The sequence below is a fragment of the Choloepus didactylus genome, chromosome 16 (assembly GCF_015220235.1).
Source record: "Choloepus didactylus isolate mChoDid1 chromosome 16, mChoDid1.pri, whole genome shotgun sequence".
In the NCBI taxonomy this organism is placed as follows: domain Eukaryota; kingdom Metazoa; phylum Chordata; class Mammalia; order Pilosa; family Megalonychidae; genus Choloepus; species Choloepus didactylus.
The window spans coordinates 43,655,073-43,679,249 of record NC_051322.1 but is presented as its reverse complement, the minus strand read 5'-3'; the positions used below and the strand labels follow the sequence as shown (position 1 = coordinate 43,679,249).

Sequence of the window (24,177 nt, the reverse complement as noted above, 5' to 3'; positions counted from 1 at the left end):
TTGTTTCCCAGTATCATCATTCTCATTTCTTGACAACTAAAAAGTATGTTCTTTGCTCATTTAATTTATTTTACAAATTTTTAAAGCAAATTAGAGTCCAATCCACTAATTTTTAATTTATAAATCAAATAGAATTTTTGTGCAAATTATTTGTTGTTTACTAACTAAATTAAGATTATATTTAATATTACAATAAAATGTTTCAGAATATTTACTCTGAAAAAACTTTTACAAGCATCTTTTTATAAACCATCAATTAACAAGTTTTCATAATCTGTTGATAACTACTCCAAGTATTCATTAAAGCAGGTTCCTAAGGATTTTCTAAGCAGTTTTTCTTTATTCTTATTTTGATTCTTGCATAATCTAGAGACCATGCAGCATTTTACTTAAAATAGTACTTTTTCATTTTTTTTCTTGCAAAAGTTTTGTGTATCCATTGCAGAAAAATGTTAAAACACAGATAAACAAAAAGAAAAACATAGTTAATCTCCTGGAATCCTACCACATAGACATCACCTCCATCAGTGAGAAAGTGAACTGAACATGACTTTTGTTTCCATGTTCACTTGAGGGACTCTTCAGACTCGGAGCCACAGAAATACAGAAAGCCTATCTTTCCACGAAGAGTTCAGCTGATTGTTTTTGCCTTTCTGAAAGTTTTTAGGCAATTTCTTTTTGTTCCTTAAAACTGAAGTGAGTGCCGTTACTTGTCTTCCACTGCAGATTCCACTCCTTCCTGCTCTTCATGGGCCACCCGCCTTACGCGATTCGGGAGGTGAACATAAACAAGTTCTGCAGGATCATTAGTGAGTTTGCGCTGGAGTATCGCACCACCAGGGAAAGGGTTTTGCAGCAGAAACAGAAACGGGCCAACCACAGGGAGAGGAACAAGACCCGAGGCAAGATGATCACCGATGTAAGTTTCAGTTTCTTTATGTCTTAAAGTTGAAAGTGAGATCAACCGGAAAACCTCAGCAGTGTGGGAGCTGTGCCTTTTTTTTTTTTTTTTTGACTGTGGGAAAAAATTTCCCTCCTATAAAAAGTGATCTTAAGTTGCTCTTCCACCACTCCTGTGAAAATGTGCTGTTTAAGAAATTAGGACCTAGGATATTTAAAATTCAAGAACATACGAGTGGCTGGTAGAGGTGTTTTGCATGTTGGGTGATGCTGGCATTGAATGCTTGAGTCCCTTTTCCAAGTTCTCTGATAGTGGGTGACATTAGAAGAGAAGAAAAAAATATAAAGGGTCATGCCCCTTATCACAGAAAAACAAAAGTACTGATCTGGGAACTGATTTGGAAATTTAATCATCAGAATGATGCTGTATGACTGATGAGGTGACACATGGACGGCCTGTACACTGGGCACCTCAGTGAGGAGTAATTGTGATTGCTCATGAGATACACTCTGATGGGCCCTTGGCACTCTCTTGAGTCACAGGGTAAGGTGGGAAGAGACTCCAGAGAGCAGTGAATCCAGTAAGGGTTGCCCTCCAGCACCTTGGGGTGGCCCTGCACACTTACCTGTCTCCCCTGCTCCTGGGCTCTTCTCCCATAAACCCCACCTCAGCCTGAGCCATCCAGCAGCGGGGTCAGTGAGTATTCAGGTGGGAGGTGCTCAGTAAGTGGCAGGTGAAGAGGTGCATGACAACGCCAGAGGGAGACAAAGACACAGTGCAAGTCCATCTTTCTGAGATGTCTTTACAAAATGTGAAAAGCAAGCTGGTGTCTCACACATCTCGTCCAATACTAGTAACTTCCAGGCAAAAGGGAGAAATTTTCTGGGAATTGTCCCTTACCCTCCATTTATTCTTACTAGAAAAGACGTGGGGAGACAAAGTCATCTTTTTTGACATTGATGGAGCATATTTGGAATCTATTTCAGTGGAATTTTTGTTTGTTTGGGTTGATGCCCATGAACGTAATCCATCTGGGCATATATTTGAGAAGCCCATGGGCTCTCAGTGATGCAGAGAATGGAACAAGTAGAGATTTGGCCCTGGTGAGTACCATCGTCCTGGGGCTGCAAGCCTCAACTGAACTCAACCGGAAAGGTTTATTTGGGGAGAAGGAATAAAATCAGTTAAGGGCAGCTCATGGAGGCTGCCTTCTGTGTCCAAATGCACTTCATCTTTTTGGCAAACCAGAGGGCACATGGTTAGTCTCTCTAAGAGTCCACGCTCCCAAAGGGTCTGTCTTCACGCAGAGACCCAGATGCATTAACTTAGAAATGTAATTTTAAGACAATTCTGAGGAGAACAAGGAAATAATCCCCCCATTATCCACCACCACCCAAATTCCTTGTTTCCTTGGAATCTTTTGGACCCTAAGGGAGTGCTGAGAAACTTTTCTACAGAAGGGGTGCTTTCTGTCTCCCCGTGGCAGTTCTGAAAGCCCGTGCTATCCAGCTGGGAGTCTTCTCTTCTCCTGAGCTCTGGACTCAATGGATCTTTAGCCTCCCTGAGGTCAGCTATTCAGAGAGCAAATTAGATTCACTTGAGTAAACTCTGACCCACATTTCATTTCAAAGAATTATTTTTGAAAGTTTTAAAAAGGGGTTGCTTATTTTTCTGAAAATGAACTACATTGGAGAGTGAAAGATAACAATCCCAGTATGCTTGTAGTAATGAAAACACACCCGAATTTGTCACCAGGTTCTTGAGATTTTTTAAGATCCCACTAATTTATTGATTCTGTTCTTCTCTGAGAACATTTGACTTTCCTGGTTATAAAAAGAGGTAAATTGATTTTTTTGTTATTTATCATTGAAATCTCGACAGTACGGGCTTCTTCAGCGATGGTTCTCAGTGAAATCCCTGTTGTTATGGCTCAAAGTGGCATCATTCATGTAGAGAGATTGCCATCTGCTGGAAGATAAGGATATTGTCACTTAAGGCAATGTTTACAGCCTCAAGTTTCCCAGCTCTCAGTTTTTAAGCACTGACTGTTTGCCAGTTCTGCCGTGGGCTCCGAGGAAGACGTGAGTGCCATAAAAGATGAGGCTGAATTCCAGGGATGCCTCACTCCAACAGTAAAATCACATATACACAACTTAAACTAAGGGGAACAAAACCAGGCAATAGATGAGAATCATGGAGCCGCTGAGCAATAGAGCTGGAAAAGATTTTAGAGAAAACTGTTCACAGAAAGTCACTTTTAATGGTAGATACTGAAAAGAACAAGGATTGAAGTAGTAGCAATTAAACAGAGATGCTTTTAGAAAAACCATTGTTTTCTAAGATACAGAGAAGTCCAGGTAAAATCTAAAGACCCTACATTCATAGAGCAAGTCCTGTATCAGCTCCTGAGTTGCCTTTCCCTCCTCCTCTTCCTGTTTCTGAGCTTCCTTTCTCATAATCCAGAGGTCCCCCCACATAAGGATAGGTGAGAAGCCAAGCGATTCCTCATCCTTATGGCCAAAACTGGTTCTAGACAGAATGGTGACATGGACAGGGCAATACTGCTCCTTTCTGCTGTCATCATACTCCAGATGGGTGAGGAGAACTTGAGCTGGTAAATCGCAGGGCAGTGGACAGGGTAGCTGGTCAGCCACATCATGAGCAGCTTTGAGGAGGAAGAGAGCCCCGGGAGGTTTGCCTGGAGCTCTCTAAGTCCCTCCTGACTTGAGTCAGGACCAGTCTTGGCGCTTGCACAGGGCGTGGCCAGACGAGGGCAGGACAGCTATGCAGACAAGCCTGGCAGCTTCCAAACCAAGATGGTGTGTCCAGTTGTGGTGGCTGGTTTCTTCATTTTGAATTTCATGTAACGCTGAGATGATCTCATCTTCGTTGACTTCTGTACCTTCTAAGAATCCCTTCTGTCTTTTCTGTCCTGTCCTGACCTCCTGGGTAGACTGATGAAGAGGATGAAGTTGAGGTATGATTATTCATAAACACGGAGAAGGCCACATTTGACCTTCCTATGAGTGCCATAGAGTCTAAACTAACATCAGCACTGTGAAGTGTCATCACTGCTCAGTGCTTTAAATCATGCATGGATATTTTCACGTTGGTTTCTGTGTGCCCACTAACCATCTCACAAGGGTTCTCATCATGCCAGGTGTGCCTGGGACTGAGGGGTTGAGGCTCAGGCCAATGAGTAGGCCTGTCAGGAGTGGCAGGTTTTGTGAGTCTCCCCTTACCGCTGGAAAAGTGGACAAAGACGTTTCCTTCCAGCCCCTTGTCAGAGCCTTTTGGCAACTAAAATAGAATTGGATTCTAGAATAACCACCAAAAGAGCCCTAAAACCAAAAGGAAGTGGGGCAGCGGCTAAGAGCTGGAGAAGCTATCACCAGCTCATGGGCAGCTCCGACTCGTGCCCATATTCTCGGTTGGCACCCATGGGCTCATTGTGGGGGTGGGGGGGGGAGGCTGGGATGGACTGCTGCTCCTGGGCCTGGGTGCAAGCCCCAGATGTGCCCTGGCTCTGCTGCCACAGCTGAGCCACTGAATGAGAAGACAAAGCCAGGAATCAGTGGAGCTGCTATTTGCAAACTTTAATCTAACTGACTTCTTATTTTTCATCAGGTGTTTGGCATTGTGTACCTGTGGCCCAATATTTTAGCTATCTCTTTTATAACTCCTACATGCCCCGACTCTCTGTTCAGTTAGAATTAGGAATAGTATCATGTGTTTGCAGTGTTTACTAAAACTGAATTTTTTAAATAATCAGCTGTAGAGATTGTTGATAAACTCAGTTTCAGCATAAATTTCTGTGCTGTGTTCTGATCTGGGCCTTGACACTAACTTCCCTTCGAACATTTGGCAAGTCACTTAATCTTGAGAAGACCTTAGTTTCCTTCTCTGTAAAGTGATGTGCAACTAGATCTGGAAAAGTCCCTCCCACCTCTTAGCATTGTATGATTCTGTGATTGAATCCCACTTTTAATACTCCACCACTGTAAGTGATATTTAAGAAAATGTTAACTGCTTTATTGCACTAAATAAGAAAAATAAAACACAAGACATTTGATTAACAAGGCCTATTTCAGTTCTCTTGTACTTGCCCATTCACACTGGGGCTTTGGAGTTAGAACACATTTGATCCTTGAGTTCTTCCCCACGTCACCGTTGGTCCCCCCAGCAGGCGCCCACTCAGGCAGTCTGCAGGGAGCCGAGAGAGACCACTGCAATGGAAGGGTGGAGTGGCAGCCCTTCTGGGACCAGAGGCTTTCTTTCTAAGAGAACTTCCGACATAAGCAAATGTTGTGTCGTTAATTGGCAACCTCTGTTACTGCCGTAATGTGAAGACATAGGAAAGAAGTTTTCCCTGGACTGAGAGTTTTACAAGCTTGAGTTGGCTTTCTGGAGGAGTCTACCTCATGTCCTAACTCCCCTTTGCTTTTGCAGTCTGGCAAGTTCTTGGGCAGTTCTCCGGCACCACCAAGCCAGCCACAGGGTCTTAGCTATGCTGAGGATGCAGCCGAGCATGAGAACATGAAGGCTGTGCTGAAAACCTCATCCCCTGCCACGGAGGACGTCACCCCCACGCTGGGGATCCGCACGCGCAGCCGTGCAAGCCGAGGTAATCCTGGCCAGGGCGGGGCTCGTCTTCTCAAGTCATCTACCCCCAGAATCCGGTCCCATCACAGGGTACAGATTGCTGTGCCCAGGAAGTGGCCGCCAAGGGCCATCAGCTCCCCAGGACTTTCCATGATGACTTCATCACACGCCCTCCTTTACTCACACCTTCCTGATGCCCCATCCATAGCATCGTTCCCCAAACAAACAATACTCCCCAAAGCATAACCTACTTTATACAAAAAGACCTTTACTGTGAGTTAATCCTCATGGCTTAAAGGTTGGCAACAGGCCTGCAGCCTGTTTTTAAAAATAAGGTTTTATTGAACACAGCCACAACTGCTCATTTATTTGCACATTGTCTGTGGCTGCTTTTGTGCTGCAAGACAAAGTTGAGTAGTTGTGACAGAGACCGACCGCTGCCCTGTAAAGCCTAAAATATTTACTCTCTGGTCCTTTACAGTAAAAGTTTTCCAACCCCTGGATTAAAGCCCTACCCCTTTTTGCCTTTTTAAAATCCTTAGAAGCAGAGATGCAACTAAAACTTCCAGATGATAAAGAGAGGTTAGTTTCCAGATCTGTTTTATAAGTTGGAAGGGACTTTCTACTTGGGTTAAGAATGAAGATGCATTTTACACCTGAGAACATTGACCCGTGTTTCCCTAGGCTGGTTTGCTGCACGCCAATCCCATATTAACTCTCCTGTTTCCTCACTGCCTGTTGGAGGAAGCCTATACTCTCCCTGCTGCCACTCAAGGCCCGCTGGGGTCTGCTCCTAGCCTGTCGTCCCCGCATTATTGGCCCCACCCTGCTCTGAAGACCCTGTGAATCTCTGGGTCTCCCTGTGGCTCATGCGCCTCCCCCACCCCACCCTTAGCTTATAGTGCCTTCTCCCCCACCTGTCCGGTTCCCACTCACCTGTTCCCACCTCCTCCAAGTGGTCCCCACCTGCCTCGCCACTCTTTCTCTTCAATGTATTCCTGAGACCCCAGTTTCAGCCTACTGAAGATGATGGACATTATCATGGAAGATTTAAGCTCCTGGAAGATGGGCGTCCCCCTCTTGGTGTCTGCTTAGCACATACTCTGCACACAGCAAGGGCAAACCATGTAATTGATTGTCTAACCAGTAGGCTTTGGAGTGTGAGGGGGGGTGCTGGAAAGACTTATGCCCGGAAAATGCGTAACACTGGATGTGCCCAGTAAACTGGATTATGGGTTGGCTGATGGTTTGTAGATACTCAGCAGTGAATGAATGCATCACCCACTGGGGCATCTAATGAATGTTGAGACTCACGGGACAGAGGGGCAGTGGGAATCTAGAGGGCTGCAATCTGGAAGCACCCTGAGAAGACCCATCAGGGACTTATAATTGACTTTGCTGACTGACCAGTGCTTTGGGAATCTTGCCGTTTTCAACTATCTTAAACATATAAAAGTATTGATAGTAATAATACCTTCAACCTATCTTAAACATATAAAAGTATTGATAGTAATAATACCTTCAACATAAAGGGAAAATAAATTCAGTTTTCTTCAGAAGGTGGTGGGTCACTGTCACACAATGCGTATGGTTTCTAGGAGCTTCTCGTGAGCCAAAAGGCCATGAATGGCCAGCCCAGAGAGGGGTCTCTAAAGGGCTCCAGGCTGTGTTCTGGATCTCTAGGGATTCTGTGCTCTTCCCAAGTGAATCCAAACCTCAGGCTTTTTGTTAAAATTACTGAATGGTTTTCTTCATATGACTATGGTTTTACTTACTCAAATTCCCTTCTCTTCTATCTTAATGTTGGCCTTTTGTCTTTCCCTTTTAACTTTGATATACAGCTAAGAATATGCCAGAAGAAGGGCTTCCTCCCACCTCCCAATGTTTAACTGAGACACAGATGTCAAAGTAGAAAAGTCATATCTCTTACTACAATCTTGATTCTCAAATATTTGCATATGTTATTACCATTATATTAAAGACTCAAAGATGAGGCTCTCTGGGATTCAGTTTTTCCAGACCCTCTGGCTTTTAGGTAGCTGTGTGTGTAGAGTTATACAGAAGAAAATAAATTAATATACTTAGGCAATGAAAAGGCAGCAGTTCAGTGACCTACAGAGGAAAGACATGGCTGAGGGGAACTAAAGCCCTGAGTGTTTTCCATAGTTCACTCTGATTGGCTGGCTGGATACCTGGCAGGAAAGTTCCCGTCTTCTTGGTCAATGCTGTCTTTGAAGAGCACTCATTTCTCAGGAAAGCCAAGATGTGACAGAAGAGAAAAAGTGTAGAGAAGACAGAAGAGAAGAGAGAGAAGAAAGTAGAAAGGTCAGAAAGCGAGGAAGATTGTTGTTAAATGGTGAGCAGTAGACACTGTCATAAAACAAGGATGAGAATAAAACAGCTTTGCAGTGTTTGGGGGCAACAGGAAGGGGAATCACTTGTACCCTGTGGTTCCCCAACAGGCCTAAGACGTCCCATGTGTGAGCCTCTCCGTGCCCCAGCAACTCTTGCAGGCTTCGTAGGCTACGCTGAACACAGGGCAGCAGGATGGTCGAGGAGCGCCTCGTTGCCTGCACTGTGGAGTTTTGAGCCCCTGTACCTTGGTGTACGCAAGGGTAGTACAGTGAAAGCTGTCTTGAGATATGTAGTCCAGTATCTCTCTAATGGAACATGAATAGATCATGCTAATTTTAAAAGAAGAAGTAGACTTCTGTTCCTGACCAGAAAGGACAAAGGGAAAAAGAAATTGCTAGATTTGTACATTAAGTTTCATTTTTGCTGATTGATGAAAGGGTTTAGAAAGGGAGGCTGCTCTTTTCTCTGTGTATTCACACCCATCTGAAGGGGGACTTCCAGGTGCATGCCATCATAGGCAGCAACAAAACATTACTCTTGCCACAACAAATAGGAAAAGATATCAGAGAACCATGCAAGGAAAGAGTACTAGACAGACAAGAATTCCAGGGTGAAAGGGACTCTTTTAGGTGAATTGAAGTCACCAACCATTTGCTTCCTGGGGAGCATTTGCCAGGTCTGCACTTGCTGGGGATAGAGCTTCTCTAATGAGAAATGGAAACCAGCAGAATTTATGATAACCATGTGAACTGGCTTAAGTGATTGGCAAATGCAGGCAGTTTCCTCCAAGACACTTTTGCTAAGTGCCAGGACAGTGTGCGGGAATTGGGCTAGAAAGGCAGAGGGAAATCTGCTGTCTTGCAGTTCTGAGGAAACAAAGTCATGCTGGAGTAAGTTCCTGCATCACGTATGCAAATATAGATCTCAGCCTCAAGACGTTTAAAGTCAGGGATGGACTGATCCTAACTAAAACCGCAGTCTGGCCCTGACCTAGCTCAGCACTTCACCCTACCCTATCTGCCTAACAGAGGAAAGGGTGAAGACTCTGGAAGAAAATAACACTGTCTTCAGTCTTCATGTTCTTTTATACACAAAGTCCAGTTCGTAGTAAAAATTATGAGCCAAGGGAAGAACAGGAAACATGACCAACGATCAAGAGGAAATGCAGACAATAGCAGCAGACCCACAGGGACCCAGCTGTTGCAATTTGTGGGCAAAGACTTAAAGTAACAATTATAAATATATTAAAGGGATAGACAAAATGGATAAAATGTTGGAGAATTTCAACAGAGAATTAAAATCTATAAAAACGAATCGAATAGGCATTCTAGAACTGCAAAATACCTGAAATAAGGAACTCATTGGCTGAGTCTAACAGCAGACTAGTCACAGCAAAAGAGTGGATTGGTGAACCAAAGACAGGTTGATCGAAAACGGTGAGAAAAGATGGAAAGAACGGAACAAAATGTGAGAAGCATGTGACACAGTCAAGTAGTCTAATGTGTGATTATAGTCCTGGAAGAATAGGAAGGAAGGATGAAAGGAGCAATATTTGAAGAGATAATGGCTGAGAATTTCCTAAAACTGAAAAAAATATCAACTCACATATTTACAGAAACATAGCAAATCCCAAGCAGAATAAATACAAAGAAAACCCTACCTGTGTACACTGTAGTCAGACTGTTAAAAAAAAAAATGCAGATAAAGATCAAATCTTTAAAACAGCCAGAGAGAAAAAAAAACAAACAACATTACCCCCTATGCTGGTTTGGATGTATTATGTCCCCCAAAATGCCATGTTCTTTGATGCAATCTTGTGGGGGCAGATTGATTAATCTTTTTGATTAGGACATGACCTCTTGATTCGATGTTTGCATGGAGATGTGAACTACTCAACTGTGGGTAATACCTTTGATTAGATTATTTCTATGGAGATATGGACCCTGCCCATTCAGAGTGGGTCTTAATTAAATCACTGGAGTCCTGTAAAAGAGTTCACAGACAGCAGGAGCTGAGAGCAGCTGCAGCTAAAAGACACATTTTCAAGATGGCCTTTGAAAGCTGATGCTGACATTTTGGAGAATGCCATTTTGAAACACAACCTGGGAGCAAACAGACACCAGCCACGTGCCTTCCCAGCTAACAGGTTTTCTGGATGCCATTGGCCTTCCTTTGGTGAATGTATACTTGTGTTGATGCCTTAATTTGAACATTTTCATGGCCTTCAGACTATAACTTTGTAACCAAATAAACCCCCTTTATAAAAGCCAGTTCATTTCTGGTATTTTGCATAATGGCAGGCATTAGCAAACCAGAACACCTCCTAAGGAGCAACAGTAAAAATTATGGCTCTCTTTTCAACATAAACTATGGAAGCCATGACAAAATAGAGTGACATTTTGAAGTGCTAAAAGGAAAAGCTGCTAACCTAGAAGTCTGTACGCAGGGAGATTATCTTTCAGAAATGAAGGCAAACTTTTTATGTTCAAACAATATAATTGTATTTTGACATAATTACACTTCTTTTAGACTGTTTCTTTGGGTTAGTTTTCTGGGAGGGAAAAATTATGGTGTTTTCTTTTAGACCATGATTTCCATATTTTAAAAAATAATGGTAAGATGAAGTTATATGGGGTTCTCATGGTCTATAATGATTTATCCCCTGCACCACATCTCAGTATATCTAAATGTCCTGCCAATACTTGGGAGACTATGGTGAGCCAAGTGGTTACTTGGTTCTGTAAAATATGGGAACAATGTTCCCCTGATGGCTTTATGTGTAGGTGATAGTTTTAGGAAGAGAAACACATGCGTGCCCAGGAATAATGGGCATAGATGGTAATCAGGCAATGAGGATGGTAGCCAAGGGGAGAAGGAGTACAAAAGCAGAACCAGGACTGTGATTATGAGGGGGTGAGTGTGAGACTCCCAAGCAGATGGCTGGATGTTTTTTTTAAGCATCTTTGGTCACATTTTATTGTAGTGAAAGCAGTTCCTGGGATGGGCACTATAGGTGATTCTCAGTGGAAAGATCAGATGTGCTTTTGTTTCTGGCTCAGTGATCTGAAAATGTATTATATAAGCAAATACAACTGATTGAACTTGTGTGTTTTTGAAAGGGTATTTGGCATTTCAGAATGAGATGCAGAAGTATAAATCAATAGATAAAAGAGAAAACAGGAAATTGCTCTATGGGGGGGGTGGGGGTTGTTCAAAGGCTCTGCAAAGTCCTAGCCTGAAAGCTGTACCGTATGAGACCTCTCCTCTCCACTTAGAATGCCTAGACCACTTTTTTCTGAGAATGCAGAAAAATTCAGCAATTTCAAAAATTAATTTCTGAAGACACTCTTTTTGGGGTGGGGGTGGGGTGGGGTTATGCTGGAAATAAAACAAAACAAAACTGATCTTTTTTTTGATAGGAGCAAGAAGATCAAGTTCCCTTGAGTTTAAGTAGAAAAAAAGTACAATTTACTGTTTTTGCATGTGCTAGTCCTATAAGTATCCTCCTATTTTACAAAAATGAAATAAAAAACAAGAAAAATTTGAAACTACATCCACAATATTGGAAAGCACTATTGCCCTACAGTCAGAGGTCTCAAATGCATGCAGATGATGGAAAACCTGGAGTCCTGGTACTTCTGGAAAGTGTGAATTATTCATGTATTTGATTCAGTTGTGTGAATTTTACTAGCAGAAATTATGACTTAATTACAACATATTACATACTTGCAGTAAAATCTCAACCACAGACGCATGTGTCCATGAAAATTGCAGTCTGCTGTACTGCTGAACCATTCCCAACTATCTCCATTAATATCTGCTTGCTCTTTGTTCATTATCAAAACTTTTAAAAAATGTGTGTGGGAGAAGAACTCAAAATTTAAAAATATACACTTATCAATATTTTTTCCCTGCAAGTTGGTAAAAGCTAACTGTTCTTCAGCTTCAAGTGGACCTTAGGCTCCTGAGCACCTGCCTTCCAGAGGTGTAGGGTTTGAGAAGCCTTACCTATAAGCTTTTGAAGTTGTACATTTATTACAAGGTGAAGTATAGATGGAGGAAATTCACAAATGTTACATTTTTTCTCTTAAAGAAGTGTATTTACCATCTTGAAGAGGTTTTGTGAAGTTGAACTATTATAAAGGCATAGTACTTGATCTATTAAGATACTATTAATTTCTAACTGTTTACCATTACTTGGGAAACCATGATTTGGTGGCGATTCCTTCTTGCTTGGCTAAAGGCAGATGTCTTTATGCCAGACTTGGATTGTCTTAACATATAGTTATTTATAAACATCTTTCTCTGGTCAGGGAGCAGATGAATGTACCAAAGAAGAACTTATGTCAGCTCCTGCTTTGCTGGTTGAAGAGGGCAATCCTGTGACAATTTTTAAAAGGCTAGGTAATGCAAAGATAAACTTTATGTTACAAAATCCATTGGTTTCTATTTATCTTAATCAGAAGTTAGGGCTAGTTGACATTCACTAGGCACATACAACTACTGATAAAGAGAGAGCTGACTTAATATATCAGTGCAAATATACATTACTGGTTACTGGGTATCTGTGATATATGCAGCAGGGTGCAACATGGCTGATCTGCCTTCAGGTAATCACAGAACCTGGCACATAGAGGTAACGCATACAGGGGTAGAAAGATAAATGACAATGAGTTAAGGACACTGTTGTGTTATAGGGTGTTGTGAAATGACTGCCACAAGTGTGTGTAAGTGGAAGTGCAGAGCCAGGAGGGAGACAGCCATGGTGGTGACCCTGCAGAAGGGAACGTTAGCATGCTTGACCTGTCAGGCCGCAGCTGCCACATGGACCTTTGCTGTAATCTGTTGCTGACAGAACTCTGCTCCTGGAGGAGCTGTGCTGCTTATTTTTCTTCTCTTTGTGTTCTGTTATTTTTCTGAGTCCATTGCACTCTCTAATGGTTTAATTCTTCAGGATCCACTAGTTCATGGACCGTGGGAACCGACGATTCGCCTAACGTCACAGATGATGCGGCTGATGAGATCATGGATCGCATTGTCAAGTCAGCCACCCAAGTGCCCAGTCAGCGCGTGGTGCCCCGGGAGAGGAAGCGCTCCCGGGCCAACAGGAAATCTCGTGAGTACATTTGGGGAGTGGTGAGGGATCTGCCCTCCCATTTGACATGACCCAGGGAAGGGCAGTGACCCCGAGGCCTGAGCCAACAAACTCTCAGTGGCTGCCTTGAGTGCCCACGTGTGCTCATCAATGAGAAGTTTCATGCTTGATTATCAGTTGAGGCCTCCCTCAATTCATGTGTTACCACCAGGAAGATACGAAAGGCCCTTAAATGTCACTGGTAAGGAGGGGTTGGCCCAGTGGGGCCTATTGCCCCAGATTCTTTGCTAGAGGCTGTGTTTCCAGCCCTTCAGCCAGCATCAGGGTTCACTTAGCAGACTGGAGACTGGTACTCCTGGGGGTTATAGACTGTGTCTACACTGCTGCCCACGAGCATGTTGAAGATCAAAAACAGGGATACCAGCAGATTTTATGGTCACTAGGGTGCTTAAAATATCTAGTGTTAGCCTAGGTTGATCAGTTTCTTTTCCTAACAAATAGAGGATTCCACTAAATCAAAGTGACTTTTTTTTCTTTAGTGTGAGCCTCCCACCTACTCTCGCCCACTGAATTGATGGGTATAGCATTGCCTTCGTAGGCACCGTACCAGCTGTCACAGGGACTGCTCTTCATAGAGAAATTGGATACCTGTAAATCCTGTCCCATCTGCCTGCATTAGCTGTGGCCCTTGGGTGTTTCAGGAGAGAGGTCAGCCCCCAAGCCTGGCCAGCTGCTGGGGCACTCAAGAGTCATGAGAATAAGGACCGATGACTAGGAAAGGGGTTTGTGGCCTTTCACAAGAGGGACGCCTGCTTGCCTCCCCTGTTCTGGCACCAGAAAGTGAAAGGGGAGTGATAGGGAGTTCAGTAAGAACTCAGGCTCAGAGAGACCCCCAACTAATTCTGCCTCCCTGAGAGTCACGTAGCAGGTGATAGGGATTTGGGCTGCATACATTGGATCCAGTGGTTCTGTCTGACCCATTGACACGGCTTGTATCCAGAGTAAACAAGACAAGAGCAAATTGCTGCAGACTGTCAGACCCTGCTCCTCTTATGTGATCTGCTTTAGTTTCTAGATGGGAATTTTTCCCCAGAGAGGAAAATAACACTTGCCTCCACTAGAGAAAGAACAACTTCTCAAACCACCAGGGTGTATAGAAAGGCAATTCTCCTTCAGGAGGATCAATGGGGCTGAGACCCTGCCTTTCTGACAGGCTCCCAGGTAAGGCCGATGCCATTCGTCCTTGGCCCACACTTGGAGAAACAGGCCTTTGAGCGTGGTTCTCAGCCCTGGCTACTGGGCTGGAGAGCTTTTAAAAATCCAGGTGCCTGTAGCATAACCTTGCCTTAAATGTAGAAAATACATACATATACATACATATATATATATACACACACACACACATATATATATATATATAAAATAAACTATAGGTCTTTATTCTAAAATAAAATTAAAAAATCCAGGTGTCTGGCCTGCACCCAGGCCAATTACTTCAGAACCTCTGAGGTGGTGCCCTGGGGTCAGAGTCCCTGCCCCTCGGGTGCTCAGAGGCACTAGGAAGTGGGCCCTCCCTCCATTCTGCGCCCCCCACCATATTCCCTCTGCTGTTTTGATGCAAAGCTCTCATTCAGGATGATGGCTCTTTAAACTTTCAAAATATGTTTGTGGGTTCCAGTCTCAGTATCTAAGTCCTTATCCTTAATTCTTTTTTCCCTTTATCTTGAAGTACTTTGAAATTAAACAGGATAGCCACAAATGTAACACAAACCCCATACAGAGAATTCCAATACACCCTCCCTGCCCCCAGACACCCAGATCCACCAATTCCAACACTTTCTCGTATCTACTGCATCACTCCACCCACCCACCTACCTATCCATCCATCCACTGACACATCCATCCATCCACCCACCCATCCATCCATCCACCCACCCCTCCATCCACCCATCCCTCCACTCATCCATCCATTCACCCACCCATCCATCTACCCATCCATCCACTCATCCATCCATCCACCCACCCCTCCATCCACCCATCCCTCCACTCATCCATCCATTCACCCACCCATCCATCTACCCATCCATCCACTCATCCATCCATCCACCCACCCATCCATCCACCCATCCATCCACCTACCCATCCAGCCATCTGTCCATCCACCCACCCACCCATCCTTCCGCCCTCTGAACACTTGAGTTCAGGCTTTACACATTATGCTGCCCAGACACCTTACACTGCCACGTACATTCCCCAGAACAAGGACACCCATGCAACCACCCTAAGTGCAACCACTAAGCCCAAGAAATACACCATTAACAAAAAGCCTACAGTCTGTATTCCATTGTTTTCATGTCCCAATAATAACCCTTAGAGCCTACTCCCTTGCTGGAGTCCATCCAGAATCATGTGTTGGATTTAATTGTTATTGTCTCTTTAGTTGCCCATTTTTTTTTAATTATGGAAACATATTAACTTTCCCTTCTCAACCACTCCCAAGCATACCATTCAATGAAATTAATCACCCTCAAACTATCAAGGTATCTTCACAACCTTTCATTACTAAAACTTTCCCACTTCCCCAAACAGAAACCCTACACTCATTATGCATTAACTCTCCATTCCCCCGTCCACCATCCCTGACAACCTGTACTCTAATTTTTGTCTCTATGAACTTGCATGTTCTCTGATATTTTCTTTGTAGTTTCCACCTTTACATTAAATTTTCCCCAATATTTTGATACTTCCCCAGTGCCACGGTGAGTACGTTGCCTGTCTCTTGGTGCACCAGTGTGGGAGATTGGCTGGGGACCTGCTCCTACTCAAGGTGTGGTCCTCAGAAGAGTTCACTGGCATCTCCTGGGGGCTTGTTAGAAATGCGATTCGTAGGCCCCACTCCACTGCAGTGCATTCAGAATCTGCATTCAAGATCCCAGGTGACTCCTGTGCATGGTGAAGTGGGGAAGCACAGGTTTTGAGGCCAGGAGTGGACTTGTGCTGAGGGACATTTCACCTCCTGAGATAGTGACCAACTCTTCTCCCAGGGGCAGGGCTGACCCACATTCACTCCACACTGGAGGCTGGATCTCAGCCTCCCCAGGCAGAGGCAACACTTCAACTTTTGCCTTTGGCCTGGTTGGTGTGTCATAAATTTCTAGGTGATGGGATGGATTTTGTTTAGTTTCCTGCAATAATTAAATGTCTGCTTTCATGTTTGATGCCGGCGACTTATCCTTGTGGTTTTAGTTTGCTTTTCCCTGCATACTAGAAAGATAGAGTCTCTTGCTCTTTGTATTTCTTCTTTTGTGTATGCCTTGTACATATCATTTGTCCATTTTTCTATTCCTCTTTTTCATGATGACAAATCTTCCTAAGAATTCATTCTTTTTTTCTGAAACTCTTGAAAGGCTTTTTGAGATTTTAAGTGGATTATCTTCAGTTGTTGCTCTTTATTGCCCTCCGGCTAGTCAGTTTCAATAAACTGGTAACCAGATGGCATAAACCTCACACCAGTTAACTCCTGGTCTTAGTGCAGTGGACAGACTTCAGTGCAAGAACCAACGGTGTGCGCTGCTGGGAAGAGCCTTTGGGGAGGTCAGCCAAGGCAGAGGGACCAGAGAGTGGGGGCCACAGACACCCTGACAGGAGGGTTGGGCCAGGGACCTCAGAAAAGGAGAGTGCCTGAGACAATGCCCTGGCAGCCCGGAGGCCACGACAGGCGCTCCTCCCACGGTTAAACATCTGGGTTGGCAAGCAGTGCCGGCCACTCCATCGGGGCTGGAGAGAACCAGATTCTTAGAGAGACACATAATGTCCTGGGATCAATACTACACAGACACAATTAATTTCCCTCTTCAATCTAGCCAGAGATATTTTGTCTGTTTTTGTGGTTGACATAAAACAAGTTCCTGTGGTATCATTTCTATTCCAATATTGTGCAAAACAACCATGTATTCTTTTTATTTAGCCAAACAGATTTTATCCTATGATGCAGTTACTACAACAAATACAGCACTGTATGTATGTGTTTTATTGTGATGGGTTTAGTTTATTAGTAATGGTACTGTCAGCAGAAATTTAAATTGAGGGAAGTTAGCCTTTGATTTCTGTATAAAGGGATGATAAACTCCAACTTTTAACAAGAGATTAGAGGAATGAGAAAAAAAGAAAACAATTTGCAAAATCAATGTGAATTTTAGTGGTTTGAGATTCACCCTGAAACAATGCTGGGTTTGACTTGATGCTTTAACAGCGATGAGCTGAGTGGATGATAAATCACCAACATATTTGGGCTCTAACTCATCTGGCTCTTTAGATATAAGGGTCCAGTTATTGCAGGAAACTAAACAAAATCCATCCTATCACCTAGAAATTTATGACACACCAACCACTTGAGGATCTTGGGGAAAATTAAATGTCTGCTTTCGTGTTTGAGGCTGGTGACTAGGTTTCCACGTGCCAAACATCCTGATATCTGGGGGCTGAGGGGATACTCCGAGGGCATCTTAATCTTTTCACTGGTTTCCAGGCTGAGTTCTGGTTTTGCCAGCTGGTGCCAATCAGGATCTTAGTAAGTAAAATGCTTCAGAGTGTCCTGTTAATTTTGAGCCCATGAGGTGGTTGAGCTAACTTACCTCACCTGCTCTCCCAGGGTCTAGTCAAGGCTCTCCAGTCATCTGCTAGGTCTGTCTGAGGGAGAGCTTTCTCGCTTTTTTTGGTTTGTTTGGGTTTCCCTTTTCATCATACTGGGGTGTGTATTTTGTCCTGGGGTCAACTCCCAGGATGTTAGCCTTCCCAAATATCCAGGGTGCTGGGTTAACGGGCTTGTCCCTGTGTGTGTGGAGGCTAACTTGTGAGCTGGATACTTGTCTAGTATTGTTGAAAACCTCAGAGTCAGGGAACCAAAGAGCTGTTCTCCATCTGGGAAGGGAGAAGGCAGTTTTGTCCTGCCCAGGACTTGAAGTATTGCTGAAAACTCTGAATCTGTGCATTCCTGAGCCACCTGTCTGCATCTGTAGACGTCCACAAGTTTGTTTATGTTCTCCCAGAAAACAATGGAATGAACTTCTGGTTCGCTTTTTTCCTCCCAAACTCCAACCTCATCCCCAGCGTGATTCATACGAGGCAATCTCCTTTGACATTGTACCCAGTTGCTTTCTGTTTGGCTCCTGCCTAGGAATCAGAGAGTATTAAGGAGTCTTGGAAGCTAATGCAGCCACAGACACAAGAGGGAAATGCAGCAGGAGCTGCACAGCGCCAAGGAAACCATGGCCAGACCCGAGGCTATAGAGAGTGCCCAACGCCATGAGTATTTCTGAGAGTGATCTCAGCTTGAGTGAGCTTAATTCTGAGTTGGGCAGAACTCAGAGTCACCAAAAGGCCATCATCTTCCTTTGGGCCCCACCTTTCCCCGTGTCCCAATTAGACGGCAGGGATTTGGATTTGGGGCCTCCCGCAGAGACTGGTCCAAGAAGTTGGAGTTTAAATCAAGCAGGTTTGAGAACCTTTGCTTGTTTGTTTGTTTGGTTCAGGTTTTATTTCTTTAACTTTTTGTCTTAAAGAAAATTTTAGACTTAACAGAGAAGTTGCAAAACTAGTCTAGAGAGTTGCCCTATATCCTTCACTCAGCTTCCTCTGATGTTAGCACCTTGGATAACTACATAGTTTAGCAAAACTGAACAACTAACATTTCATGACTTTTACACTTTTGAATAATAGTGGTCAGTGATTTTTTAGAATGTCCGTTAATTTGGAGAACAGTTGTCAGAAAATATCCTGCCAGGCTTCAGCAGGGCATGGCCGTTTCCAGGGTAGGCTCTGATTCAAACATCTGGACGCAAATTTTTCTCCACTGCTTGCTTGCTGTGTACCCTTGGGTCAGTGACTTCATCTTTCTGTGCCACTATTCACTCCCTTATTAATGGGAAATAATAGTACCCATCTCATACAATTTCCATACAGATTAAATGAAATAATCCATGTACACACTCACGAAATGGTAGCCTCCATCACCGTCATTCTCAGGTTTGACTCATCCTGAGAGTACTTTGCCGGATTTATAAGTTTTCCTTTCCAGGGATTGAAGGGGAGAGAAAAAGAATGTAGGGCTTCCCCTGAGCCCCGGACCCTGTGCTGCTGCAGTTGACAGCAGAGGCGCCCATGTCTGCTCCCCCTGTGCTGCTGCATCACGAGACACTGCCCGAGTGCCCAGGGCATGGAGCGACTGCCATTGTGGACGGAGAGCGCCTCGCTGTCCTGGAAGAGCCGAGAGGCAGGGGGGCATAAACACCCCCACAGTCCGCTCTCTGTGGAGCAGCTGCAGGGGAGGGGAGTGAATCAACTGGGAAAGGGTGGCGAGGCGCTGCCATTCAGCCAGAGCATTCTTGCCCGAAGCAGAACTGGGTGTGGAGAGGGCTGGCCCCCATCCACCCACCCCAGTGCTTGGGAAAATCTGTCAGATGGAAGACCTGTTTCTACCATAAAAGCTAGGGTTGTACAGTTCCGTATCCAGCCAGCCCCTGTTTGCTTGTCCCCTCGTTTTCTAGTTTCCCCAGCCCTTTCTTGCTTTCCAGAAACTTTCTGAGCAAAACCAACTCCCTGTCCCAGGTCTGCTGCCCTGAGGGTTTCTGCTCTCCCTGTGTCCCCATCAGCCCCTGGGCCTGACCCACGTGGCCATCCTGAGCCTCTGTCCCCACACTCCTCACAGGGGGGAAGCACAAGTAAATTTGCTGAGTGAATGAATGAAAGAACCGACAGGTGGACAGACGGATAAGTGGAGATCCAAAGAGGCCCTTACCATGCAATGACTTGAGTCAGGGGACCAAACTGATTTCCACTGACTACCTTTGTTTCATACATTCTTTCATGTAGTAAAGTGAATTTATCTTGACTTTTTAACAAAGGAGGGAATCAAATTCTCAGTGTCTTTTTCATTATGCTAAGGGGTTAATGTATTTCTAAGAGAATTAGCTAAATTGTCATGAAGGCCTGCAGAAAATAGGATTCCATAAACGGGACAGATTTGCCTGCGAATACCTGCTTTTCAAGGACATGTCTGGCAAGCAGAGGGAGCTAAACTTGTGCTGGCTTTTTCCCCAAAGCAGAGAACACCTGAGGCCCAGAGGGAGAGGTGCCAGGTTCCTTACACAGTTATTTTAATGAACCAAACACTATATTTAAATGAACCAAATGCTACAGTTCATTTATAGGACAAAAGCAGATGTGTGAAGTGTAAGAGAAGCCCCTCTAAATGCCCTCAGCAGTAAAAAGCCCACCGATCTGTGGACTCTTTGGCGCCATTTGGGCTGGAATGAATTCTTCAGTTCACAGATGTGTCCCTGCCACCTTCTACTAGTTTAGCCGATGAAATCTAAGGTGTCCTGCTAGTGTAGCATGGCTTCTCTAGGCAGTATTTTGTAGCTTGGTTAAGAGGTTTTAGCAGTCCTTTTTGTTAAGAATGAGAGATATTTTATCTTATTTTATGCCATTAAAATTTCCTTTCTTTAGCAAACACTTTAAGGAGTGTTTGAAGAACGTTAAAGGTTATTGGAAACTAGTATTTTTATTGCTGCCCTGTAGAAAGAATTCCATTACTTAATTAAGTGTAATCTGCCTCCAGCCAAGGCTTTGGAGCCAATCATTTGCTGGACAAGTCAGACACGCAGTGTGGAGCTCAAGGAGCCAGGCACGGGTGGGTGGGGGAGCTGGTGCAAGAGCAAGTGCAGGTGGACAGCACTGGGTCCCAGAGTCAGGCTCAGAAATGCAGCCGTGTGGGGTGGCATGATTTCAGGGCAACCCTCACCCCAGGTCCTGGTGTCTCTATAAAAATCCATACTTGATGCCGGTGAGTCTTCTATAAGAGTTTCAGTTCTTTGAGTTAAATGCCAAACATATAATATGTTCTCCATAAATTATTTGTTGATTGATGGATTAGGTATTCATCCCTGTTTAAAATGCTGATCCCTGGGAGAGAAGGCACCATTTATTACTGGATATCACCAGCTGTTAATTCCATCACGATCGTTGGTCTTTCAGAGCCTTTGTCCGCAGGTTGAGTGAGCTTTTGCTGGGAGATGACAGAGGCATAGAATATGGGGCATTATATTACCTACAGAGACAGCTGGGTAGGACCCTGGCCTGAGGGGGTGGGGGGGAGCGCAGAGGACCCAGGTCCCCTGGTCACAGAGGGGCTGAGGGGAGAGGGGAGTTGGGTTTGGCAAGGGAGGATGGGAAAACATTAGGATGAGCTTCACTTTCTCCACACTCTGATCGGGGTCTGCCCTGACATCTCAGGGACTCTGGCTGATTTGGGATTTCAGTTGGAGGTGGCTCCTCTACTTCTTCTAAAAACAGAATAAACACCCTAAACTCTGTATGGCTTTTAAGGAAATACAGAGTAGTAGACCAAATATAATTTGTAAATTAAAGAAATGTAATTAAGTGACCTTTCAAAGGAAAGTGTGTGTCTTGGAAGGGGCAGCCACCTTCCCTTTCGCCTTTATCCAGCATTGATTTTGACATTGAAGTTGATCAGCACTAATGAGTGGGGAAAACCATCCCTCTGACTGCCAACTGTAATCCCCATTGAAGCTGGGCATTGGCCCTGCTTAAGCCTCGTGTGCTTCAAAGAGAATAGCCACCAAATCCACCCTGCAGTTTGGCAGCTATTGCTTGGTTGTCGCTGGTGGTTTTAATATTCTCTCTAGAGGCCCTTTGATGAGTTCAGACCAAGACCCACAATGCTCATAGAGGGACTCGTTCCGATAGCGGCCCCTTGCCCTGGGTTCTGTTAACACTGCTCTGCGGGACCACAGGTCTTTTGGTATGTCCCTGGCATCACTGCTGCTCCTGCACATTTGTGGAGTTGTTGGACCTTGCTGAAACCCCATCATGTACTAGTTATCTAATTTATATCATTAGAACTCACATTTTCCTGTGCTCTGTAATTACTTCTTGTGCTTGGATACATTTCTTATGCTGGCGAGCTGCCGAAGTGCCAGTATGCCATCCTCATGCTTGCAGTTTGCACCCACTTCTCAGAAACCATGAGGGTGGGCCTCTCCCTCCTCTTCCTCTCTTTAAACTCTTCCCACCTCCCTGTCCTCCAGGTCAGCCCCTGGGGTATTTTCAGGTCAGCCTTTTGCTTCCCCAGTATTTTTCCTGCCGTGGAAGAAAGCTGCTGGCCCTGCCCATTGGGCACTTCAGCAAGAGCAGGGTGGTGGAGAGAGCCTTTGAGCCTTGTAGCTTCCCTGGGCATCTGTGGGATGGGAGATTGGTGTCCCGACTGCCCCATGCCTCACCGCTAACGCCTTGTTCTCCTCTCACCCCTGTGACTGACCCGCCGGTGCTTCTGCAGTGCGAAGGACCCTGAAGAGTGGCCTGACTCCAGAAGAAGCCAGAGCCCTGGGCCTGGTGGGCACCTCAGAGTTGCAGCTGTGACAGCTGTGTGCTGCCCCAGGAAGTGTGCCCCAGGAGGGTACAAGCTCTGGCTGGACAGAACCCCTCCAGTGGGGACAGGGGAGACTCTACATGACATCGTGCAGTTCTGAAAAGGAGTGCTCGTTTTGTGTGTCACCACATGGCTTGTTTTGCCCGATGTACATTGATGTGGATCATTGGGAGTCTCCGTCACATGAGCTCTTCATCGTGTCAGCTGTGTGTCTCTTGTTTCATTGAGACCTGGCTTAGTAATTCCAAAATATGATGCCTTTTCTGTACAAGGAACATCCCTTTTAAGGAGAAAATCACTTCTGTCACAGTTGTTATGATACTATAAAGCAATTTGATTCAATTCACAGACTGGGTCTCCACAATACCAAAATATCCAGATGTAAACTCCAAAATTGTACACAGAAGAAAGCACAGATTGTTTACCAGTTGTGGATCTTAGATGTACTAAATGTTTATACAAGTTCATAAATGTACACGTTTCAAATACTAAATAAATAGAGTTTAATGCCATAACCAGAAACTTTTATTCTCCTGGGTGCAGGACCTTAACTACATGGGCTGTTCTTCTTATGAATCAGCAAAACCCCTTGACTAGTTCAAAAGAAGGTCCTTGCTTAGAATGGCCTTCAGGTCCCGAGGACTTTGTTGTTGTTGTTGTTGTTGGTAGTGGTGTTAGAGGGAGTCGCAGCAAAACTGATTTAATTAGGCATAAGTCCTTGTTGCAGGACATATCAGCAATAACTTAACATGTATCACCTTATCCACATGGTTGGTTTTGCTCCACTGTCATGTTGAAGCAAAAATTAGAGTAGCATTTAAAAAATCCAAACTATTCTGCAACTCGCTGCTTAGGTGAAAATTCATTTTCAGAAAAATTTATTAAGTAACCAAAACAAAATGGAAATTTTGAGCTTGTCTACAGAGAACCTCAGAATCATGAATTTAGTACTTGGCACTAAAGTACTAAAGAGCTAAGGTTTCCAGAAAGGAAGGAGCTGCGAGGGCCTATTAGCAAGATGATAGGAGCTGGTGCTCAGGTCGGGGCAGAACCCTTGCCCTGAAACCCCTTGGCCCGTGGTCACATGGCTTCCAATGAAGAACTTCTGACTCTGGAAACAGGGGAAAGGCAAACTGTTGCAACAGGTATTTTAGGGGTGAAAGATCACTAATTCCATTGTCTTGCTATGACTTGCACTGCAGATTCTGGGTGCACATGACTTGAGAATATGCAGTTGCATTGCTTGCAAAGTCAAAGATAGTATGTTCACCCCGTAGGCCTCAGTGACTGTCTCCTTCTGCATCCTTACTGCTTGAGAGATGGGGAGCTCTTCTCTTTCCAGCAGGCATAAGGCAAATACTACTTGATGGACTTGAGCACAACAGGAGAGCCTGCAACCCCCCAAGAGTTAGATCTGTAGATTACAACTAATTGAGTTTATGTAAGCACCTTCTTATTTAAAAGGATACCTGGGGTATTGATGTTTATTTTCCTTAGGGTTCTAAATAACATGTGTAATATTCCATATATAGTACAGTGGTTTTTGAGAGCTTCCCAACCTAATCTGTACATTGGACTCACCTGGGAGGCTTCAAGAACTGCTGATGGTTCTGTCCTATCACCAGAGACTGTGATTTAATTGGTCTGGAGTGTGGACTTGATTTTGGAATGTTTAAAAGATCCTGATTCTAATGTGAAGACAAGTTTGGGAACCAATGAGACATAGTTTTTTTTTTTTTTTTTTTTTCTCTTTTTACTGGGGAGGGGGGTTAGGTC

At 44.3% G+C, this 24,177-nt stretch overlaps 1 protein-coding gene across 3 annotated transcripts in view; it reads left to right on the top strand.

Annotated features, from left to right (window-relative positions):
* FHOD3 (formin homology 2 domain containing 3) overlaps nt 1–23,045 on the top strand; it is a 509,790-nt gene extending 486,745 nt beyond the window's left edge. Inside the window, exons 25-28 of one of the 3 annotated variants that reach the window (XM_037806361.1) lie at nt 727–919; nt 5,351–5,525; nt 12,813–12,974; nt 22,309–23,045. In XM_037806361.1, the coding sequence (XP_037662289.1) occupies nt 727–919; nt 5,351–5,525; nt 12,813–12,974; nt 22,309–22,391 (613 nt within the window). In that variant the 3' untranslated portion in view covers nt 22,392–23,045. The remainder of the gene's footprint in view (nt 1–726; nt 920–5,350; nt 5,526–12,812; nt 12,975–22,308) is intronic. The other 2 variants (XM_037806363.1, XM_037806362.1) reach the window with 2 other exon arrangements.
* The last annotated feature ends 1,132 nt before the right edge of the window (nt 23,046–24,177 follow it).